Raw genomic sequence first — 23390 nt, 5'->3', positions numbered from 1 at the left:
AGAAGCTGCTTCTCAGCAGCATCAACAGTCCCCTGGTAGCCACCTCCTTTAATCAGGTCAATTCATTAACAGGGGAAAAAGGACAGAAACTGTGGGAAATGCAGACCATCTCCTTAATCCAGATGCAATGGCACATCTCTTACAGCCAAAGCTTTTCATCAGCAATGAGCAGAGGTAAGATCTAATCCTCTCATGAAATGTCCGACAAATGTAGTTAGACATATTTGCATCACAAATAAAAATAACACCGAAATCATTATTAAATAAGACCTTTAAATATGAGACAAGACTTTTATCATTAAATATACATGGTTAAACAGAATACTAAATCAGCATGAGAGAAAATGGGATTGGATTCTATTAGCTTTATTCAGCTGTTTCTTAAATAAAATCATGCTTAAAACATCTTCATTCCTTAAATAACAATAACATTTTAGTCCAGTCACCCTAGTTTTAAAAAGACATCAGAAGACATTCCTTTAGTATTGTATCTTTCAAGTAATGTGCATTTCCTTCCTTATAAGAAAAGGTATATTAGAAACAAGTCCTCTTACCTTGAAATTGTGAACCTTTTCATATTTTGGAATTTGCTCATTTTCTTTCAGAGTTGCTCTTCTAACAAGTGATGTCAACTGCGAATAAGCAAAGAGTTTCAGAGGTTGCCAGATTGTCACAGACGACTTTTGAGAACCCAGTTTCATTCCCAAGGCTGCTATCAATAAATCTTGTTGACGGCCTTCTTGTTTTGATTTGTGAACTGAAGCTCTATTAGTTTTCCTTCCCGACCAAGACTCTTTGGATGGCATTTTGCAATTCACAGGAAAGAAATAAAACCTTTATTGATCTATGTCTGTCGATGAATTCTATTCAGCTAACAAATGAGCATTCTGCCAACCGGCACAGAACCCTAACCTACAGAGAGCTGCAGAGAAACAGCAGAGAAAGGTGGAGGAGGATGATGAAGCACTTCTTAAAAAGAGGTCGACTAACCAGAAAAATTCTTCCTTCTTCCTTTTTTTTTTTAAAGGGCTCTATATTTAAGCTTCTGAAAACTTGAGTCTGAATAGAAAGAGTCGATGCTAACATACAAAACATTCAGCATTTCTCTATCCCTTTGTAGAAGCCATGCAATTTTGACAAATGATACATTTCTAAAAGCTTTCTTCTCTATTCAACATATTAATGTGCATTCTGAATGAAAGTGCCTACATGCTGCCTGCAGTCAGTTTCTAGCAGCAGACACCCTGTGAAGCCCCTAGCAGGGGAGGTGGGGAAGGGGGGGATTTGACAAGGAAGGCTGGATTAGACTGGCCACCGTAAGAAAGGAAATAACCAATGAAAATCCAGGAACAGTATTCAAGTATTATATTCCTCAACTCTGTCTCTTTTTCTCCCTCCTCTCATGTAAGACTTTCTTGCTGGATCAAGGCAAAAAAAAAATATCAGTGGGAAGATGATCAGCAACGAATGAGTCATGCATCATTACAAAATAGAATATTTTTTAACCTATTAAAAACAAAGGAAAATTAACACACAGCATCAGATTTTAAAAAGTGCACTACTGCCAGGTAAATTATAAAAGGCTGATCTACATCCTCCTTTGTGCATATGACCTGAGGTTAGTAAACCAAAATTCAATGTTATTAAATATGAGCAAAAGCAGATTCAGCATTTTGATGAAAAAGAAAAGGAGTTTAACTAGGTATTATATTATTTTCATGTAGAACAAGGAAGATGCTAAAAACACTGCTAACACCTTGGGGTAGTCGGGTTTGTCTCCCTACTCTGAGGAGTTGGATCTGTATCAAATAGATCCAACCATAATTTTAATTCTTGGTCTCAACATTTCTTCATTCAAAGAGCTTGGGGCCAAGTCAAAGTGGGAGCCAGCTGGGAATAATTCCCCAAGTATACAGGTCCCAGGTGTAGTGTGCCTGTGCTTACAGGACCCCTGGATGTTTGTTTGCTGCTGTTTGTTTTCCCATATGGGTTCCCTAAACATCTACCAACTGTTTCCTTACGCTATAGTAACTAAGTTTGACCATTAGACCATTATGATTCTAACGTTACAGTGTAAAGAACCCATATTTAAATGAATTCAGTCCATTTTCTTAGTACAATTTATCTCAGATTTTATAAACTATAGAAGGTTTGTGCCCCATGCAGATTCTAGTTTTAACTAAGGAATGAAGTGGTCCTTATACCATGCCAGATAACAGAAATACTGAATGAATGATTTTCTGAACATCCTCAAGTATTTTAATTACTTGAGTCCACAGTTCCTTCTTTTAAAATGGTTTATTCTTTAAAACTCACTTCTAAATATATTAATTAAAAAAGTATTAAAAATCCCACTTCTAAGAAGTTAATATTTACATCTATAGATTCATTTCCACATATTTATACCCACTGTGTGATTGAGACCAAAAAAATGCTCCCATTATAAGAGGAAATATAATAGAATTTTTCCCTTACCTAACCTAAATTACTTTTCAGCTTAGACCTAGTTTATCATGTGGTAACTAAAAATAAAAAGGCCAACCAACTCTTTAGTCATATACAACTAAAGTCTAGTTTATCCCATTCCCAGTAGGCACCAGAAAAAAAAGTCTCCAAAGGCAAATTTCACCAGTGAATTTTTTTCCCTTTATAATGTGTAACATTTAATGTTTAAATTACTAAATTAAAGAAAATAATCACCCACCTAATCAAGTAGCTTTTTGTTTTCCTGAGTATTTCTGATCAAGGTCCTCTAGTATAGATCATCCCATCCTTCAGCTATAGCAACTAAAAATCAACCAAAGTAAAAAAATATTCATGGTAGACTAATACAGAAAATTCATGGCTGAGTGAAATGGAACATTTGTCATTGAGAAGCAAGGTCTACTGTAGACTCTGCAGAATCATACTGTTCTTCCTGGGTTGTTTTTCTACCCAATCAAAATACTGCATTAACTGCAACGTGGACAATGAGGAGATACAAAACCAACAGTTCAGGATGAAAAGTTCTTAACTACCTCTCACGGCTCAACTGAATACACCTTCAATAACTGGAACTGAATTTCTGCATTTGAGAGCTTTTAAGTAGTAAGAACTGCTAATTCTAAAATTTATAGCCAATATCAATGTTCTAATGTTCAAAAAAAATGTGTACCACTCATATTTATCTGGCCGTATCTACATAGATAGTTACAGCATCTGTTAATAATGACTGTCATTTACTGATTAAATACTTGCGTTCCAAGCACTCAACTAAGCACTTAACATATAAAATCCCATTAAATCCACAGAAAAACACTTATGAGGCATATACTATCGCCATTTTATAGTTGAAAGAACTGAGGCCTACAGAAGTTAACTTCCCAAAATTGCACAGCTAGTAAGTGGTGTATAAGAGTTGGGCTCTAATCACAAGCTATATCTATCCAATTGAAAAAATGAGAGGAAATTATGGAGTCTGCGGGTAATTGTTTTCTTCTTTTTGATTCAAGGTTCAATTTCAAAGGGTAGCAATAGATGGTAAGACAGAATAAGCAATGAGTAACAATGGATGGTTAGAAAAAGTAATAGTAACTAAGATTACTATTTGTTATAGTAATTCAAGTTTCACTGAGTGTATGCAGTAGTAGTGCAGCCCTCACGGCTCCATGCAAACACCCCCTTCCTTCCTGAGGCCTGGATGATTTGCACCAATTAGATGTGATCTTGCCTTCACTTGTTCATTAATTATGAGATGTATCATATTTGCTCCCATTACAAGATGGGAAACCCAGAACCCTTCACTTGTTCATTAATTATGAGATATATCACGTTCCACCTCCTATCACAGTTACCCATGTAGCTGCTTATATAGAATTGGGTTACATACATCTTAGTATAAACCCCGAATCTAGCATGGTAGCTTGCACAAATTAAGGTTCAATAAATATTTGGTAAAAAAAATTAAACCAAAAGAAGGCAACTATTTTTACTGGGGGACAATATGTTATAATTAAAAAGATGGATCAGAGACACTGAAATCTGCATCCTGATCTTGGAAGATTTGCTTGATGCTGTGGTTATGTCACCTATAAACTATGAATGATAATGCCTGCTTCATAGGTGATTCGGCGGTTTAAACAGGATGCACATAAAAGAGAAAAGTTCTACAGACAGCAAGCATTCAATGAATGTTAGTATTACAGGGGTGTTGTGCCAAGTATGAGCTGCAGGGTATGCATGTAGTATAAGGCATAGGTTCCAGCCCTCAAGGAATTAGTAGATTAATCTGCTTTTGGTTTATACCACCCAAACATGCCTGGAAACCACTGTCCTTCTTTTTGGCTTATGGTCTGTAGCAAGTTTCCCAAATTCTAGTTCTAATCCTAACTTTTAAAAGGCATGTAATGACATGTATACTAGTTGAGGGAGCAGGATTGGGAAGGGGGTGGAAATGAGTGACTTGTAAAAGGCTGCAGTCAGGAAGTGCTTAAGCCTGTGATTTGAATCCCTGTCTTTTGTCTCCAAAGTCTGGCAGCTCTTTCTGCTGCCTTAAAATGAGAGTAGAGATAAATCCAAGATGTTAGGGATACAGCTCCCTCATATTCTGGTTCTATAAAATAGAAAAAAATAGCTTAACTGGGTGGGGGTCTAAAATGGCAGGACACATATCTCACAAGGTCATTCTTGCTGCAATCAAGAATTTACTTTGCTTGGGAATCTTTGGCCTGTCTTAGACCTGACTCTGTCCATCCTTGATACTGACAACATTTCTGTGTGATCACCTGAATGAGAGTGACAGCCTGGAAAAGGAGATGTTAAATGAGCAGATTCCACAACCTTCTCTGTTTCTACCACCTATACCATCTGTAATATAGAGAAGTGGACTATAAAACGTGTGTGGGTGTGGTGGTGGAGATGGGAAGTTGCCTGAGGAATAAGGTAAAGAAGGAAGAAATAGGTGACCTTGGAAAGGAACACATTTCCTGTTTTTCAAATAAATTTCCACCAGTGATCCCACTACTGTTTTTTGTCTAGTAATAAAACTGTATTTGTGCTGAGCTAGCGTCTCATTTTCACCAAGTTTAGTATAACAGTACCTTGGGTTCTGGAACTAGATGCAATATAATCAGTTGTAAGAAATACATATTTGTGAACCACTGTGTTATATTTGAAACCAACATAAGATTGTGTATCAATGATACTTTAATAATTAAAAAGAAATACATATTTGGTCAGTCATATACATACATATATATATATATATTTGCCCTAATTTCAAACTATACCACAAAGCTATAGTAACCAAAACACTGTGGTACTGGCACAAAAAGAGATATACAAACCAATGGAAGAGAAAACAGAACCTAGAAATAGACCCACACCTATATAGTAAATTATTGTATGACAAAGGAAGCAAGGATATGTAATGGAGAAAAGACAGTCTCTTCAATAAATGGTGTTGGGAAAATGGGACAGCTACATGCAAAAGAATAAAATTAACTTAAAATTAACTTAATTTTACACAAAATTAACACAAAAATAAACTTAAAATTGACTAAAGACCTACATATAAGACCTGAAACAAGAAAACTCCTTGAAAAAAACACAGGCAGTAAACTCTTGAACATTAGCATTCAGTCATTTTATTTTGAAAAAAAAAAAAAAAAAGTCTCTTCAGGCAAGGGGATGGGAGTGTTGACCCAAAAGCAAAACTAAACTAAACTACATCAAACTAAAAAACTTATGGACAGCAAAGGACACCATCTACAAAATGAAAAGGCAACCTTATATGAGAGAATATATTTGCAAATGATATACCTGATAAGGGGTTAATATCCAAAATATATGAAGAACTCATACAACTCAACACCAAACACACCAAATAATCCAATTTAAAAATGGGCAGAGGGCCTGAATAGTCATTTGCCCAAAGAAGACACAGATGGCAAATAGACACATGAAGAGATGCTCAACATCACTCATCATCAGGGAAATGCAAATCAAACCACAATGACGTATCACCTCACACCAGTCAGAATGGCTAATACAAACAAGACAAGAAATAACTAGTGCTGGTGAGGCTGTGGGGGAAAGGGAACCCTCTTGCACTGCTGGTAGGGTTGCAAATTGGTACAGACACTATGGAAAGCAGTATGGAGGTTTCTCAAAAAACTAAAAATTGAAATACCATATGACCCAGAAATTCCACTTCTGGGAATTCTACCTAAGGAAAACAAAATCACTAATCTGAAAAGATACATGCAGCCCTATGTTTATCACAGCACTACTTACAATAGCTAAAACATGGAAACAACCTAAACGTCCATTGATAGATGAATGGATAAAAAAATATAATAGAATATTATTCCACCATAAAAAATGAAATCTTGCCATTTATGACAACATGGATGGACCTAGAGGGTATTATGGTGAGATACACCAGACAGAGAAAGACAAATACCGTATGATTTCACTTATGTGTGGAATCTATAAAATAAACAAAATAAAACTGAAATGGACTCATAAACACAGAGAACAGACTGGTGGTTACCATAGGGGAGGGGGTTGGGGGAAAGGGTGAAATAGATGAAAAGGGGAAAAAAAATCACTGAGAATGTTTGATAACTGGATCTGGGTGATGGTTACATGAGTGTACACACATGTCAAAATTCATCAGGCTATACACTAAGATTTGTGCACTTTATTGTGTACCTCAATAAAAAAATAGATTATATATATACTTTCAAAAAATTAAAAAAGGACACAACCAATTATGAGGGCTCTACCCACATGACCTCAAAAAAAAAGAATGAGATAATATATGGAAAGCATTTTGCATTACTCCTGGAAAGAAGGTAATCAATAAACAGAATCACCTATCCTTTTGTTGTATTCAAGGACCTAAATTTCCAAGAACAGGATTAGTATAATGTGTGACTGATCCGCATTAAAGACCCAAGGCCACTGTCCTAAGCAATGTGAGCTTCAGAGCGAGTTGTAACCACGTGGTTTAAGGACACATCAGAAGTATCACTGTCTCCAATCTTTTACTCTCCTCTGTCTTAGCAATGAATCCTGGGGCTCAAACTGAGTCATCCCTGTTCTGTCCACCTTCTCACTTCAACCCCTGCTTAATGGGAAGGATCTTCTTGCCTCTCATATTATCTATTGCATCAACTTAGTCAACATGAAGGTACAAATGACTGATTACACTTCCTCTTCTATGAATATCTGGTTTTTAACACCGTACCAAGATTTAAACCAAAGGAATAAATCTCCAATTACTGAACGTCAGAAATCACTGAAGTTGGGGTATTTTCTAGGAAACTGGAAGGCTCTTACATGAATAGTCTTTTCCTTTGTAATGTCATCATGACACTACAGGCTCAAGGGCACAATGCTCCAGTTAACTAAGCTATGGTGCTATCTGAAAAGCACCATAAAAAATGTTCTAGTTGACATACCCTGAACCTTGGGTAGAAGTCAATAACTGCATTGGCTTGGGTAAACCTGATTCAGGCTTAGCAAAATCCTGCAATTTCTATAAAATGTTAAAATTGAGGTATAAACAACACAAATTCTCTAAAACCTCCAATATCAAGTTATATCATGAAGATTTATGGATCCAAGCAAATATAGCTCACTCTAGATACAGATTATTAGCACCTTTGTCCCCTGAATTACAATGTGTAACCTAATTTCTCTCCATTAGATCTAAGAGTGGGATATATTCCAAAGTACTTAACAACAATGCCTCAGATCACAAATATTAACAGATGACTGCATGGCACTGAACTAGTAAATGCTTTACATACATGATGTAGTTTAGTTGTTAAAACAATAAGGAAGATATTATAATTTTCATTTTAAGATGAAGAAACAGAAGCACAGAGAAGTTAAGTACCTTGGCCAAGGACACCTAACTAGAATATGGTGAGAATTTGAACCCAGGTCTAAGTGACTTCAAATTCTGTGTCTTTTTTCTGGACTATCCTGCCTCTCATATTATCTATTGTTAACATGCAATCTGGAAAGCTATCATTTGAATATATTTCTGGATCACTTATATTCTAGAACCCCTCAGATCCCTAGCCATTTTAGTACTACTTATATTTGAATTTAAAATGTCTAAGAGATTCATCACAATCAAAATTTTCAAATGCATCTTAAGTCAAAAACACTAGAGACAGCTATACAAAACTGTTTAAAAATTTCTCAAGTTATGTCAGGATAAATAACTTTTTATGTTGCACAAGAAAGTGATTTTCTGAAGGGCTCTAAATTTTTATGGTACTGGCATCAGTTGCCTCATAATTCCTAACAGTCTTCATTACATAGCTCCTCTAGCATTAACATAATAGCCACCTAAACACATAACAATAAGGCACATCATTCATTCCAGCTTAATACATTTAAATCACACTATACTAGCACTGACAGTACCAAACTCCTGTACACTCTAACACAATCCCTGACAGATTCACATGCAACAATTTTAAACACAAGACATTTGAAAACATAATGCAAACAAAAAAATACAGCCCTGCATTCCTTTAAGAAAACAAAAGAAATGATCAAATTCTCCAAGCATCAGTTTGAAGGGACCACTGTACACTCTGCAGAAGCAATGCCGGGCCCAGAGAGGAGGGGCAGGGTAGCACAAGCTTAGTTTCTGAGCCCGGTTCTGACTGATACCACGAGCCAAGTCACTGAATTTTTTTTAGTCCCAGATGGACTACATGAACTCCACGATCTTCTCTATATTTTCAGTAAGAATTAAAAGGAGAAAGGAAGGTCCATACTCATTCAGCACATAGGGATCAAAAGATGTAGGTGTGTCTGCATGGGAAAGGCCAGCTTGGCCAAGTCCACTGCATCCCCACAAGGCAGCTGGCTGATGTAACTGAGAGTCAGACTGCAGGCTTGGAGACTTATATCTGTCAACGAGAGGAGATCCTGTCTGGTTCTCAAAGGGAGACTGGCATTGTAATACCAGGCTCATGAGCTGACAGGGAAAGCAGAATGACAGCTGTTTAAGTTAGATATGAGATATGAGATAAGAGATAAAATTATCATAAAGTGGGTGACCAACATGCTCTTTTTTGGTAGTGCACTCACAATGGAAACAAAAAATAATTAGGAAGCTAATGAGAATGGAATCAGAACAAGTAGAGTGGGACAGACGAACTGAATATTTAATGCACAGGGTTTAAGGTATCTGTTGTATGCTCTACAATTAGGATGGCCTTGCCAACGGACCAGAACACTAAACATCCATCTAGTGGGTCTACCTCAATTTCAAGTCAGAACTTAGATGCACAAAGGCAACCTCTACCTCTCTGAATTTTCTTTTTCCAGGTGTCTCATTGTGATGTTTTTGCGTATTTCTGCTCAAATATTATAGGTGGTGATTTTAGCATTAATTCATAAGACACAGTCTTATTTTTTCATTTACAAGTTCTTAAAGGATACTAGATTGTAACCCTGATGTTTTGGTAACAATTTATATAATAGGTGCTTTGGGAAGATAAAATTTAAGAAATGGAAGATGTTTACCTGTCCTGAATTATGTAACCACAATATATACATGTAATATATATAAAATTATCTAAGTATAAAATATTCTAGTCTAACAATCCAATATTTGGCCACTGGCAGTGATGTTTGTATGGTGATGATCATAACATTCTTTCTTGGTTCTTCCTAATGAAATGTTGAAATTGACCCCATTAAACTTCTCAATTTTCCCTTTAAATGAACTGGAGGGGCTACTGAGAGAGATGTGTCATTAACAGTTTGATTTTTGTTTTACTCATATTTTTGATACCTATTTCCTGCAAGACTTAAAGAAACACTATTACTGTTCTGTAACTATAAAGGAGATGAAATTGGAGTTCTAAGACCTTATCAACAACAATAAGGGACTTTACGTCCAGTGCAAAACTGTTGAATCAAAGACAGTTTCACTTTTTCACACTTTTTCTTGTAATAACATATAGAAAATACAACTGAAAAGCCAACTCAGATTGATATACTATGAGTATTTTCAGATTTAAAACTGCCATGTGAGGTTATTTCAAGCTATGGCAGTCCAGTGAGCCTTTTGCAATCACCAATTTCAGAGGCAAGCCAGTGGATCAGAATAAAAGCTATTCATTCTACTTTTAGTATTCTCATCCCTTCAATGACTTCTGTTGATTAGGATAGGATGAAGTCTATGTGATTTGTTTAATATTAAATGGACCAATTACCAACTTACTTGAAAGTTATAAAAGCTTATTCCTATATGTGTAACTTTAATATTCCAATGGTAGTTTATTTTAATATTTCTTTTATGCCCCAATAAAGATAAAAGTTAACTCAAGGTATGAAGTATATTTGTGAAGTCAAACATACTTTTGAAAACCTATTTTTATTATTTGAGACTGACAATAGTGGCCTGAAGGCAAAAACTTACCTTTTAATAAACAATGATTCTGAGAAAGTGTAAACACGAGCATAATTCATAGATGTGTTAACTGTTTGCCTCATTGCCATATATTAACTTACCTTTTCTTTGTAATGACACACTACATAGCATGTTTTACATCAATGATTTAAAAAAATTAAAAATAGCCTGTATCTGGCCATTTTGTAAAATCAACTTTTTATATCATGTTCATAGTATTTTATTTTATGAAATATCTGTTAGTTCAAAGGATTCTAGTGTAATTATTAAACTTTAACAAACCCTCACTTGAATGCTCTCCTTAATATAAGAGATAGATTATTTTATTTATAAATACTTAGTGTCCATATGGAACCCGACATCTTACGAGCAATTTGTGGCATCTGGACCAGGCCCAGAAATGATCAGTGTGTTAGAAAGTCAGACTGCAATCAACTTCTTGTGAGGAGGAAGGAAAGATTAAAGGGTAATTTAACATCCACCTTTCAGTGACATTTTAATGTATTGAAAGGGATCCACACTGCTGTTTTCCTCCTCCACAAAGGATAGGTTAATGGGAAATAATTTAAGGAGTAATGAAGATCTTAGGTTGTAAGGTCAAATGCTATTTAAAGTTAACTTGCCAGCTCAAGCCAGTGCTTTACTACCTTTTCCACCAAAATGTCCCCAAGAGCAATCGATGGCGAACAAGGATGTGCAGGGCTCTCTAAGATTCCCCACGATGTATAATATAAAAATGTTTTCAATCAATTAATGCTGGGTAAAATTGATATTCTAGGGACATGTGTCATTTTATCTTTAGATTTAGCACATCCCTGATAAACAGCAGAAAATTCACGTTTAGTTGCAAGAGGGCAGGCGTGGGTGACTGAGGGAGTCCTCAGAGACCTCTTCTAGCAATAGGCCTGATTCTATAGCCACGCTCCATAGCAACAAGGAATCTGTGAGGGAACTGACTTAATGATCCTGTTCTAGTTTACAATAACTTTAATTACTGCACTTTTTTGCCTATTTGGTTTAAAAAAACAAATCCGGGCCCAGCTCTTAAATTGCTCCCAGACCAGTAGCACTCATGCAGAGCTTTAGATTCGATGAAGCGCTTTATCATATACACTATTTCATTGTATCCTCACATTTCTGTTTTTCAGAAAGAAAATTCAGCGATATTAAGGTATTTGCTCAGGGGCAGATTATCAGTAAGCAAAGGAGCCGTGAGGAAGACCCCAGCTTCCTGACTTCACACTATCCCTTCTCCACTTTGCTGTGCATTCCTGGGACCTGGAGATACAATCACTCAACATGTGATGAGACTGACTCTTACCTTAGTAAGACCCAGGATTACAAAGACCCAGACCATTCAGCAAGCAGAAATACTGACACCTAAAAATGACCATTTCCAATTCAGTTCTAAGCCTGATAAGTGGTTTACAACATACAGGGAAGTAAGGTCAGCCTTGGTGATTAATTTCTGGCATTTTAAAAGCCTTTCCCTTTATTTTGATGGTGGTGAGTAGACTTGAGATAAAGCACGAAAATGGGACAAGAGTCACACCATTGTAAAATCTACATAGCCTGCGAAAAAGGTCCCGCACCCGCTTATTCTTTAACTTAATCTATATGCTTTTCTTCTTCTTCCAGCCCCTTAATGAATTAAGTAACTTTGTAACCAGGATAAGACAGACCTCTGTAGTGTAAACAAACCTAACTGTGTAAAGAATCCTAAGACCCAAATCAACAGTCACCTAAAAAACCCTATTTTTAAGACAGAATTCCAAAGCAATATTAATCACCTGTATATATGGTGCCTTATACTGACCTCTACCGGAAAGGTTATATAAAACCCCAAACCCTAAACTTAAGTGTGTCTCCTTTCTGCACTCCTGAGTATGTACTGTCTTATCAAGTAAACTTCATTGCTGCATAAGCCTACTGCACTTCATCTCACAATTCCTTTTCTCAATAAAGAACTCGCTGACCTCCACCTCCGTTGGTGAGTGTCTTTGTCACTTTGCTGTTCCATTCAGCTTTCTAGTCTCAAATGCAATCTTTTCTCTCCTTTTTACTTCCAACAAGTGGAGAAGCCGCTGCTGTGTAGGTAGGGGCTTGCTTCCCAATGCCCGAGTGACCTGGAGGGAACTGTGAGCTGTTCAATCATGTTCTTTAGCAGCCTGCTGGAAAAGCTTCCTTTCCTTGCTTTGGGAAGTTCTTAGATCACAAACTCACTCATCCTGTGCTCTGTGGCTCTCCCGAATTCTGGTAGGGATGTGATTCCCACCCTTTGTAGATCAAGCAGACAGTGGACACCAGGTGACTCTGGCTCTAAAAGTTGGCAAGGGAAAGTGGCCATTTTCTTATAATGGCTATTCCTTAAAATACCTTATATCCCAGTTTTAAAAAAGTAACGGTAGGTCAGAGGTCCAAGAAGGGCATTTTAAATATTGTTTCCTCATTTGAGAGCCAAAATGTATGCAAATATGAACTGAAAATATGTTACAATTTGTGACAACATTGGTATCTTAACAACACAGCTGATTAAACGACCAGACTGAATTGAACACATTTGTTGAGTCAGGAGAACAGGTGCCGCCTGAAGTACAAAGGGTGCTTGGGATTCATGAGCTGCACTTTTTGGTTCTAAAGACTGTTGAATCATTCCTGTTTATATTATGCAGGACCAAAACAACTATTACTGGAAGAATAGTGCAAAGTGCTATGAAAATTTATGTATGAATAAAACCCCTCTGTAATGATGAGTTGCAAGAAAATGTTAGAAGAAAAGGGGATCTGCGGAGTATATACCACTAGTAAATGTACTTTCAAGTTTGATTATTTTTCTTCCTAACAACTCAAAACCATAACTTGCTAAAAACTACAAGATGAAACTATTTTCAAATGCATGTCTTAATAAGGAAGACATTAAAATAAGAAGTTTGACGTAAAAGAAAAAATAACCCACTTAAAATAACTCCTACTGCAAGATCAGCTGCAGAATTTTTTAAGTGGATGCTTTTGTTACATATTTCACTGCAAGAAATATCAAATAAGGACATCAATTGCATAACGTTTTTTTGTTGTTTCCATTTTTAAAAGAACCTGGCCTCTGAAATAGTAAGTATAGAATTTAATATATTATTTTGTACCAATGAGACTGCTTTTAATCAACAACATCATATTAAATGTTATTGTAGTCACATAGACTTCTTTTTCCTAACCCTGCTTCTTCTGTTGTTTCTGCTGTAGATTACATTTAGTTTAGTTTTACACCTCATTTGAAAAACTCTCTGAGAGTTACCTTCATACAAAATAATGTAAAAGGTATCTGGGTTCTTTGTAGGGATTGTTTACTTGAAGAAAAGTATTGTTTGAGTTGCAAGCTGACCTAGCTGCTCATTCTATGGAATACCATTTTTTTTACTTGGAACAATAACTAGCGTAAATTTTGGTCATTCAGAGTTAACAATTATTCAAAAATGAAAAGTGAGATAAGTGAAGAGAGGCTTAAAGATGGCAGCATGAGAGGTGAGACAGAGAACTCCTCCCCAAACCACATATAATATGAAAATAGAGCACATACATTTATTCCTGAAACAGCAACAGGGAAGAAGGCTGCGGCAGACTGCCTACACCTTAGGAAACCAGACCTCAAGGAAAAGGTAAAGTACCAAAGCTGTGTCACAGAGGGACCCAAGCCTTTCCTGCACCTCAGCTCAGCACAGGAAGGGAGGGAAATGGAATGGGGTGAGGGGGGGGGAGGCCTAGGACTGCTGAACTCACAGCCCTGAAGATCTGCTCTGGGAGCACGAACCTATATTACACGGTGGTCTGGAAATTAGTGGAGTTGGAAAGCTAAGATCAGTGGAATACTTGGAGACACTGAGATTCTAGCCGCTTGTGGAAAACAGGGATACATATCAGGCCACTTTGGGAAAAAAGAAAGGCAGCAGTCTGAGAGACTTTTTAACAGCGAGAGGGCCGCTAAAGGGGCAAGGATTGCACAGAGCTTGCTACTCAGGAGAAAGGACAGGTGGACAAAATTGTCTGGGTGCAGTCTGCCCAGCAGGTTGGGAACTTTCAGGAGCTTCAGGCGCTCCATCCCCCTGGCTGGCAACACAGCTATGAGTCCCCCACCATGTATACAACCTGCCGCGAATTACTCCTGCCTGGCATGAGCTCACGAAATAGCTGCCCCCACCATTGAGGAAGGCCAGCCAGAGGGCAGCCATGCCTGTGGCAGCTACAAGTACAAAGCACAGACGCTTCTCCCTGCATGCTCAGCCCACTGGCCCTGGCAGTGGAGGCAGGCACTGCAGCTGGGAAGCAGGAAAGAGCTCTTTCCTCCTAACAGGCACCAGTGCAGCTCAACTGCGACCCCTGCTATCACTCCAGGGGCTGAGCAGCTCCAGAGAGTAGAGTTTCTGGGAAATAGAGGGTGCCACATACAAATATAAAACGTCAAAGGAACTTAGTTCAAACCAAAATCCCACAGACATCAGAAAGACGGCCAAGTGAAATTGAACTCATGAATCTTCCTGAAAGGGATTTTAAAATAAAAATCATAAACATGCTCATAGAGCTACAGAAAAATATTCAAGAACTCAGGGAGGAATTCAAGAATGAGATATGAATGCTGAAGAATACAGTATCTACAATGAAACATACAATGGAGGGAATTAAAAGCAGATTAGATGAGTAGAGGAGATGGTAAATGAAACATACATTAGAGAACAGGAATACAAACAAGCTGAGGCACAGAGCAAAAAAGGATCTTTAGGAAAGAAAGAATATTGAGAGAACTGTGTGATAAATCCAAATGGAATATTTGCATTATACGGGTACTAGAAGAAGAAGAGAGAAAAAGGGACAGAAAGTCTCTTTGAGAAGGTAATTGCTGAGAACTTCCCCAGTCTGGGGAAGATGATAGTCTCTCAGGCCATGGAGGTAGGCAGATCTTCAAACACAAAGGACTCAAGGAAGACAACACCAAGACATATCATAATTAAAATGGCAGAGATCAAGGATAAGGACAGAGTATTAAAAGCGGCCAGAGAGAGAAAAAAGATCACATACAAAGGAAAACCCATCAGGCTACCATCAGACTTCTCAGCAGAAACCTTACAGGCCAGAAGGGAGTGGCAAGATGTATTTAATGCAATGAAGCAGAAGGGCCTGGAACCAAGAATACTCTACCAGCAAGATTATCATTTAAATTTGAAGAAGGGCTTAAACAATTTCCAGATAAGCAAAAGCTGAAAGAATTTACCTCCCACAAACTATCTTTACAGTGTATTTTGCAGGGACTGCTATAGATGGAAGCATTCCTAAGGCTACATAGCTGTCACTAGAGGACATAAAACCACACTAAAGAAAGTAGACCAGTTAATTACTAAGCAGATGCAAAATCATATCAATTACCCCCAAAGTTAGTCAAGGGATAGACTTAAGAGTACAGAATATGAAACATAATATATAAAGAATGGAGGAGGAAGAAAAAGGAGGGGGAAAAAAAGGACCTTTAGATTGTGTTTGTAATAACATACTAAGTGAGTTAAATTAAGACTGCTAGATAGTAAGGAAGTTAACCTTGAACCTTTGGTAACCACGACTCTAAAGCCTACAATGGCAATAAGTACATACCTATCAATAATCAGCCTAAATGTAAATGGTCTGAATGCATCAATCAAAAGACACAGAGTCACTGAATGGATAAAAAACAAGACCTGTCTATATGCTGCCTACAAGAGACTCACTTCAAACCCAAAGACGTACACAGACTGAAAGTAAAGGGATGGAAAAAGATTTCATGCAACTAAAAGGGAGAAAAAGGCAGGAGTTGCAGTACTTGTATCAGACAAAATAAACTTCAAAACAGAATGTAACAAGAGACAAGGACATTACATAATGATAAAGGGGTCAGTCCAACAAGAGGATATAACCATTATAAATAGCTATGCACGCAACATAGGAGCACCTATGTATGTGAAGTAAATACTAACAGAATTAAAGGAGGAAACAGAATGCAATACATTCATTTTAGGAGACTTCAACACACCACTCACACCAAAGGAAAGATCAACCAGACACAGAAGAAGAAAGGAGACAGAGGCATTGAACAACACATTAGAACAGATGGATCCAACAGACATCTATAGAACACTCCAGCCAAAAGCAGTAGGACACACATTATTCTCAAGTACACACGGAACATTTTCAAGAATATATCACATACTAGGCCACCAAAAGAGCCTCGGTAAATTCAAAAAGACTGAAATTGTACCAAGTAGCTTCTCGGACCACAAAGGTATGAAACCAGAAATAAATTATGCAAAGAAAACAAAAAAGCCCACAAACACATGGAGGCTTAATAACATGCTAAGTAATCAGTGGATCAATGACCAAATAAAAACAGAGATCAAGCAATATATGGGGACAAATGAAATAACTGCAAAATCTGTGGGATACAGCGAAGGCCATGCTAAGAGGGAAGTATATTGCAATACAGGCCTACCTCAGGAAAGAACAATCCCATATGAACAGTCTAAACTCACAATTAATGAAACTAGAAAAAGAGGAAAAAAATGAAGCCCAAAGTCAGTAGAAGAAGGGACAAAATAAAGATTAGAGTATAAATAAATAAAATTGAGAAGAAAAAAGCAGGGGTTGGTTCTTTGAGAAAACACACAAAATAGATAAAACCCCTAGCCAGACTGATCAAGAAAAGAAGAGAGTCTAGCCACATAAATATAATTAGAAATGAGAAAGGAAAAATTACTACCAACACCACAGAAATACAAAGAATTATGAGAGAATGCTATGAAAAATTATAAGCTAACAAACTGGATAACCTAGAAGAAATGGACAGCTTTCTAGAAAAATACAACCTTTCAAGGCAGACCCAGGAAGAAAAGAAAATCTGAAGAGACCAATTACCAGCAAAAAAATTGAATTGGTAATAAAAAAATTACTTATGAACAAAATCACTCAACCAGATAGCTTCACCGCGGAATTTTATCAAACATTTAGTGAAGACATAATAGCCATCCACCTTAAAGTTTTCCAAAATGGAGAATAGGAGGGAATACTTCCAAATTCATTCTATGAGGCCAGCATCTCTCTAATACCAAAACTAGGCAAAGACACCATGAAAAAAGAAAATTACAGACCAATATTCCTGATGCACATAGATGCAAAAATACTCAACAAAATATTAGCAAAACAAATTAAAAAATAGATCAAAAAGATCATCCATCATGATCATATACCACATCAACAGAAAAAAGGACAAAAACCACATGATCATCTCCATAGATGCTGAAAAAGCATCTGACAAAATTCAACATCCATTCATGATAAAAACTCTCAACAAAATGGGTATAGAGGGCAAATACCTCAACATAATAAAGGCAACATCATAAACCCACAGACAACATCATACTTAACAGTGAAAAGCTGAAAGCTTTTTCTATAAAATCAGGAACAAGACAAGGATGCCCACTCTCCCCACTTTTATTCAACATAGTTCTAGAGGTCCTTGCCATGGCAATCAGACAACACAAAGAAATAAAAGGCATCAAGACTGGCAAGGAAGAAGTTAAACTGTCCCTGTTTGCAGATGACATGATATTGTACATAAAAGACCTTGAAGAATCCACTCCAAAACTACTAGATCTAATATCTGAATTCAGCAAAGCTGCAGGATATAAAATCAATATGTAGAAATCTGTTCCATTCCTATATATACTAATGATGAATTAGCAGAAAGAGAAGGAAAGCAATTCCATTCATAATTGCATCAGAAAGAATAAAACACCTAGGAATAAACCTAACCAAGGAAGTGAAAGACCTATACCCTGAAAACTAGAAGACACCAATAAATGGAAACACATCCTGTGCTCATGGATAGGAAGAATTAATATTGTGAAAATGGCTTTCCTGCCTAAAGTAATCTATAGATTAAATGCAAGCCCTATCAAAATACCAATGGCATTCTTCAACGAACTAGAGTAAACAGTTCTAAAATTCACATGGAACCACAAAAGACCCCAAACAGCCAAAGGAATCCTGAGGAGTAATCAAAAGCTGTGGGGATTACGATCCCCAACTTCAAGCTCTATTACACCGTAATCAGAACAATTCAGTACTAGCACAAGAACAGACCCATACATCAATGGAGCAGAATAGAGAGCCCAGATATAAACCCAAGCATACATGGTCAATTAATATACAGTAAAGGAGCCATGGATATAGAATTGGGAAATGATAGCTCCTTCAACAACTGGTCTTGGCAAACTGGATGACTACATGTAAGAGAATGAAACAGGATTATTGTCTAACTCCATACACAAAGTAAACTCAAAATGGATCAAAGACCTGAATGTAAGTCATGAAACCATAAAACTCTTAGAAGAAAACATAGGCAAAAATCTCTTGAATATAAACATGAGCAACTTTTTCCTGAACGCATCTCCTCAGGCAAGGGAAACAAAAGCAAAAATGAACAAATGGGACTACATCAAACTAAAAAGCTCTGTACAGCAAAGGTCACAATCAGGAGAACAAAAAGGCATCCTACAGTATGGGAGAATATATTTGTAAATGACAAATCCGACAAGGGGTTAACATAAAAAATATGTAAAGTACTCATATACCTCAACACCATTAAAAAATGGGCAGAGGATATGAACAGACAGTTCTCCAAAGAAGAAATTCAGATGGCCAACAGGCACATGAAAAGATGCTCCACATCGCTAATTATCAGGGATATGCAAATTCAAACAACAATGAAATATCACCTCACACCAGTTAGGATGGTCAACATTGAAATGACTAGCAGCAACAAATGCTGGCAAGCATGTGGAGAAAGGAGAACCCTCCTATACTGCTGGTGAGAATGATGTAAACTAGTTCAACCATTGTGGAAAGAAGTACGGAGATTCCTCAAAAAACTAAAAATAGAAATACCATTTGACCCAGGAATTCCACTCCTAGGAATTTACCCAAACAAAAAAACTTCAGATTCAAGAAGTCATATGCACCCCTATGTTTATCACAGCACTATTTTCAATAACCAAGATATGGAAGCAACCTAAGTGTCCATCAGTAGATGAATGGATAAAGAGGAGGTGGTACTTATACACAATGGAACTATTCAGCCATAAGAAAGAAACAAATCCTGCCATTTGCAACGACATGGATGGAGCTAGAGGGTATTATGCTCAGTGAAATAAGTCAGGCAGAGAAAGACAAATATCAAATGATTACTCTCATTGTGGAGTCTAACAATGAAGCAAAATTGAAGGAACAAAACAGCAACAGACACACAGACTCCAAGAAAGGACTAACGGTTACCAAAGGGGACGGGTGAGGCAGGGTGGGCAGAGAGGGAGAGAGAAGGGGATTGAGGGGTATTATGATTATATATGGTGTGGTGGGGGCGGTCACAGGGAAGTCTGTGTAGCACAGAGAAGACAAGTAGTGACTCTGTGACATCTTACTACACTGACGGACAGTGACTTCAATGGGGTACGGGGCAGACTTGATAATATGGGTGAATGTAGTAACCACAATGTTTTTCATGTGAAACCTTCGTAAGAGTGTATAATCAATGATACCTTAAGAAAATTAAAAAAAGAAAGAAAAGTGATTCTGCCACCTCAAGGAAAACAACTTAAAGGCAATGGTAACATTCAAATTTTCAGTGAAAATAAGAATTTTGGAAATTTCATATCTGCCATCTTGATCTTGACAGCTTCCCACTATTTGAATTGGTTTTCTTATGAGAAAAATGATACTAACAAATGAGTTTTTGATATTGTAAAAAGAAATTTGTTAATGTTTAGAAGATCTACATAACTCAGTGCACTAGTATTTTTCAAATGACCAATGAATGTTACAGAATCATGCATAGTTAACAGACCAATGGATTTTCATGTAACAGAGCAAGAAATACTTACTGATATAAGGTTCTGAAGTCTACATTGAAGGAACCTTTAGAAAACTACCACTTATCCTGATATATATATATAATCAAATATTACTCAGCCATAAAAAAGAATGAAATCCCACTTTTTGGGACAACATGGATGGACCTAAAGGTATTATACTAAGTAAAATAAGCTAGACAGACAAAGACAAATACATGATTTCACTTACATGTGGAATCTAAAAAATCAAAACAAGCACACACAAGAAAACAGAAACAGACTGATAAATACAGAGAACAAACTGTTACTTGCCAGAGGGAAAGGATGGGGAATGGTTGAAATAGATTAAGAGGATTAAGAGATACAAACTTCCAGTTATAAAATAAGTAATAGGGATGTAAAGTAGAGCATAGGGAATGCAGTCAATAACATTGCACTAACTGTATGGTGACAGCTGCTTACCATAGTGGTGAGCATTTCATGTGTATGTTGAAATTGTGCTGTACACTTGAAACCAATATAATATTGTATGTCAACTATACTTGAAAATAAAAAAACTACCACTTATCCAGTTTTGATGTGGTATCAAAGACAAATATCTGTAATTACCTGAAAAGGCTATTAAAATACTGCTCTCTTTTCCAAAAGCATATTTTTATCAAGTCAGATTTACTTCATATTCTTCAACGTATCACCATAGACTGAAAGTCTATGATTTATGAGAATCCAGTTGTTTTAATAAAGACATACACTGAAGAGATTTTCAGAAATGTAAATGACGTGACTCTTCTAATTAAATTTGTTTCATAAAATATCATTTTAGTAATAATGTTATTGTGTTAACATGTAATGGCTTTATTACTGTTTTTTAAAATGAATTAATAATTTTTAAAGTCTGTCTTAATTTTCAATTTAGTAAGTATCAATAGATATGACCGACATAAAAAAGCTCTTTGAGGTTCTCAACAATTTTTAAAGTGTAAAAGGCTTCTGAGTCCAAGACTTTTGAGAACAACTGATCTGTTAGTTGTCATCTTTACTGCGCAACAGGATCTCTCCGACTACCGCCACCTCCTCCCTCCCTCTCCTCTCTCTCTCTCTCTCTCTCTCTCACACACACACACACACACACAAACGAATATAAAAAAGCAAAAAGCAAACATATTATTAGATGTCTGGGCCCTGTGTTGATCCTACTGAATCAAAATTCCAGCAGGCATTCTACTGTACATAAAAACTTCATTGGCGAGAACTTTGATCTGATTTGGCTCTTTAATAAAACACCACTTATTACTGCATATTTCAGAACATCCCTAAAAGTTTGTTTTACATTTTTTAAAATTATTACTTCTCATTACCATCTTTAGTAATAGCATCTTTCATTTTTATAGTTTTGAATGCTAATCCTTGTTCATTGTTATTGGCTTCCCTGCTTCTGAGAGAGATCACAGAAGGTGTTAACTGTCAAATTGAGGGTTTTTTTGTTTCATTTTCCTTCTTTTGCTTCTAACTTATAATAAACTCAACAGTAAGTTTTTTTTTTTAAGAGGGCATCTCTCATATTTATTGATCAAATGGTTGTTAACAACAATAAAATTCTGTATAGTGGGGTCAATGCTCAATGCACAATCATTAATCCATCTCAAGACTAATTCTCGTCAGTCTCCAATCTTCTGAAGCATAATGAACAGGTTCTTACATGGTGAACGAATTCTTACATAGTGAATAAGTTCTTAAATGGTGAACAGTACAAGGGCATTCATCACAGAAACTTTCGGTTTTGATCACGCATTATGAACTATGATCAGGACAAATATGAATATTCGTTTGATTTTTATACTTGATTTATATGTGGATCCCACATTTCTCCCTTTATTATTATTATTATTTTTATTTTTAATAAAATGCTGAAGTGGTAGGTAGATGCAAGATAAAGGTAGAAAACATAGTTTAGTGTTGTAAGAGAGCAATTGTAGATGATCAGGAGTGTGCCTGTAGACTATGTGCTAATCCGAGCTACACAAGGGCAATAAAATATCCACAGATGCAGAAGCTTTCTCTCAAAACAAGGGGGGGGGTGAGGTTCTAAGCTTCACCACTGTTGTTCCCCGATTTCAAACCTGATGGCCCCCCTGCAACTGTGCCTGTCTTAGGTTGTTCATCCCTTGAGGAATCTTACCCGTCTCTGGCTAACCAGTCATCTTCTGGGGCCATACAGGGAAATGTAAAGTTGGTAAGTAAGAGAGAAGCCATATTGTTTGAAAAGGTTAGCTTTTTACTTCTTTGCAGATTTATGCCCTGTGGCTTCTATGCCCAGCACTTGTCTCGAGGTATCTTTACCACCTGGAGGAATTATGATGCTCGGTAAATTTGATATGAGGCACGAATTCTATTTAAGGGTTGTAATTAGGAAGGAACAAGAAAGCTATAGAGGTAGCATATGGAAGAAAACATGGGAGGATAGATTATTTCTTTGACATATCTTCTTGTAGAGTACCTTAAGCATGTATAGGTTTTAAACTACTAACTAACTTGCACACACATATTAACATAATAGGACTATGGTGACATAAACAAAGCAAATCTATAATTACCATCCATCTCCAGTGAAGCCAAGAAAACCAGTTAGGCACCCTAGGCATTTGTGAGAATTTGTCTATGATATGATGGATATTGTCCAACTGTACTTAAACAGTCTGAGAGAAATCAGACAAATTAAAGCAACCCATTTCTGGGATCTGTTCACATCCCATATGTTTTTTAACCGCAGATAGTCTATAGTCTTAAGATTTTGGAGCGCTACAACTTGCACCCCTCCCAACTCCTGGTTGAGTTCCAACAGTACAGATCCACTCAAATTCATTGTCTCACTGTATGCACATGCCAGCCTAGACATCTCCCTCCTCATTCCAATGGCAAGTCCAGGAAACGGTGGGATGGACGCAGCCACAACTGCAGCATCGCCTGGGTCCCTGTGGAGGCTTTTTGATGATCATCCGCCGGCACGAGTCCTCCAGAGAGTGCGGATGCCGAAAGCTCCT

General features: G+C 36.9%; 1 protein-coding gene across 5 annotated transcripts in view; it reads right to left on the bottom strand.

Moving 5' to 3' along the window:
• CHN1 (chimerin 1) overlaps positions 1-23390 on the bottom strand; it is a 224245-nt gene that overhangs the window by 50720 nt on the left and 150135 nt on the right. For all 5 annotated transcript variants that reach the window (XM_037020643.2, XM_037020642.2, XM_037020641.2 and 2 more), the window contains one exon: positions 555-632. In XM_037020643.2, coding sequence (XP_036876538.1) covers positions 555-632 — 78 coding nt within the window. The remainder of the gene's footprint in view (positions 1-554; positions 633-23390) is intronic.

Source organism: Manis javanica, chromosome 12 (assembly GCF_040802235.1).
Source record: "Manis javanica isolate MJ-LG chromosome 12, MJ_LKY, whole genome shotgun sequence".
NCBI lineage: Eukaryota > Metazoa > Chordata > Mammalia > Pholidota > Manidae > Manis > Manis javanica.
Note: the sequence above shows the minus strand (reverse complement) of the source record. Positions and strands in the feature narration are given on the sequence as shown.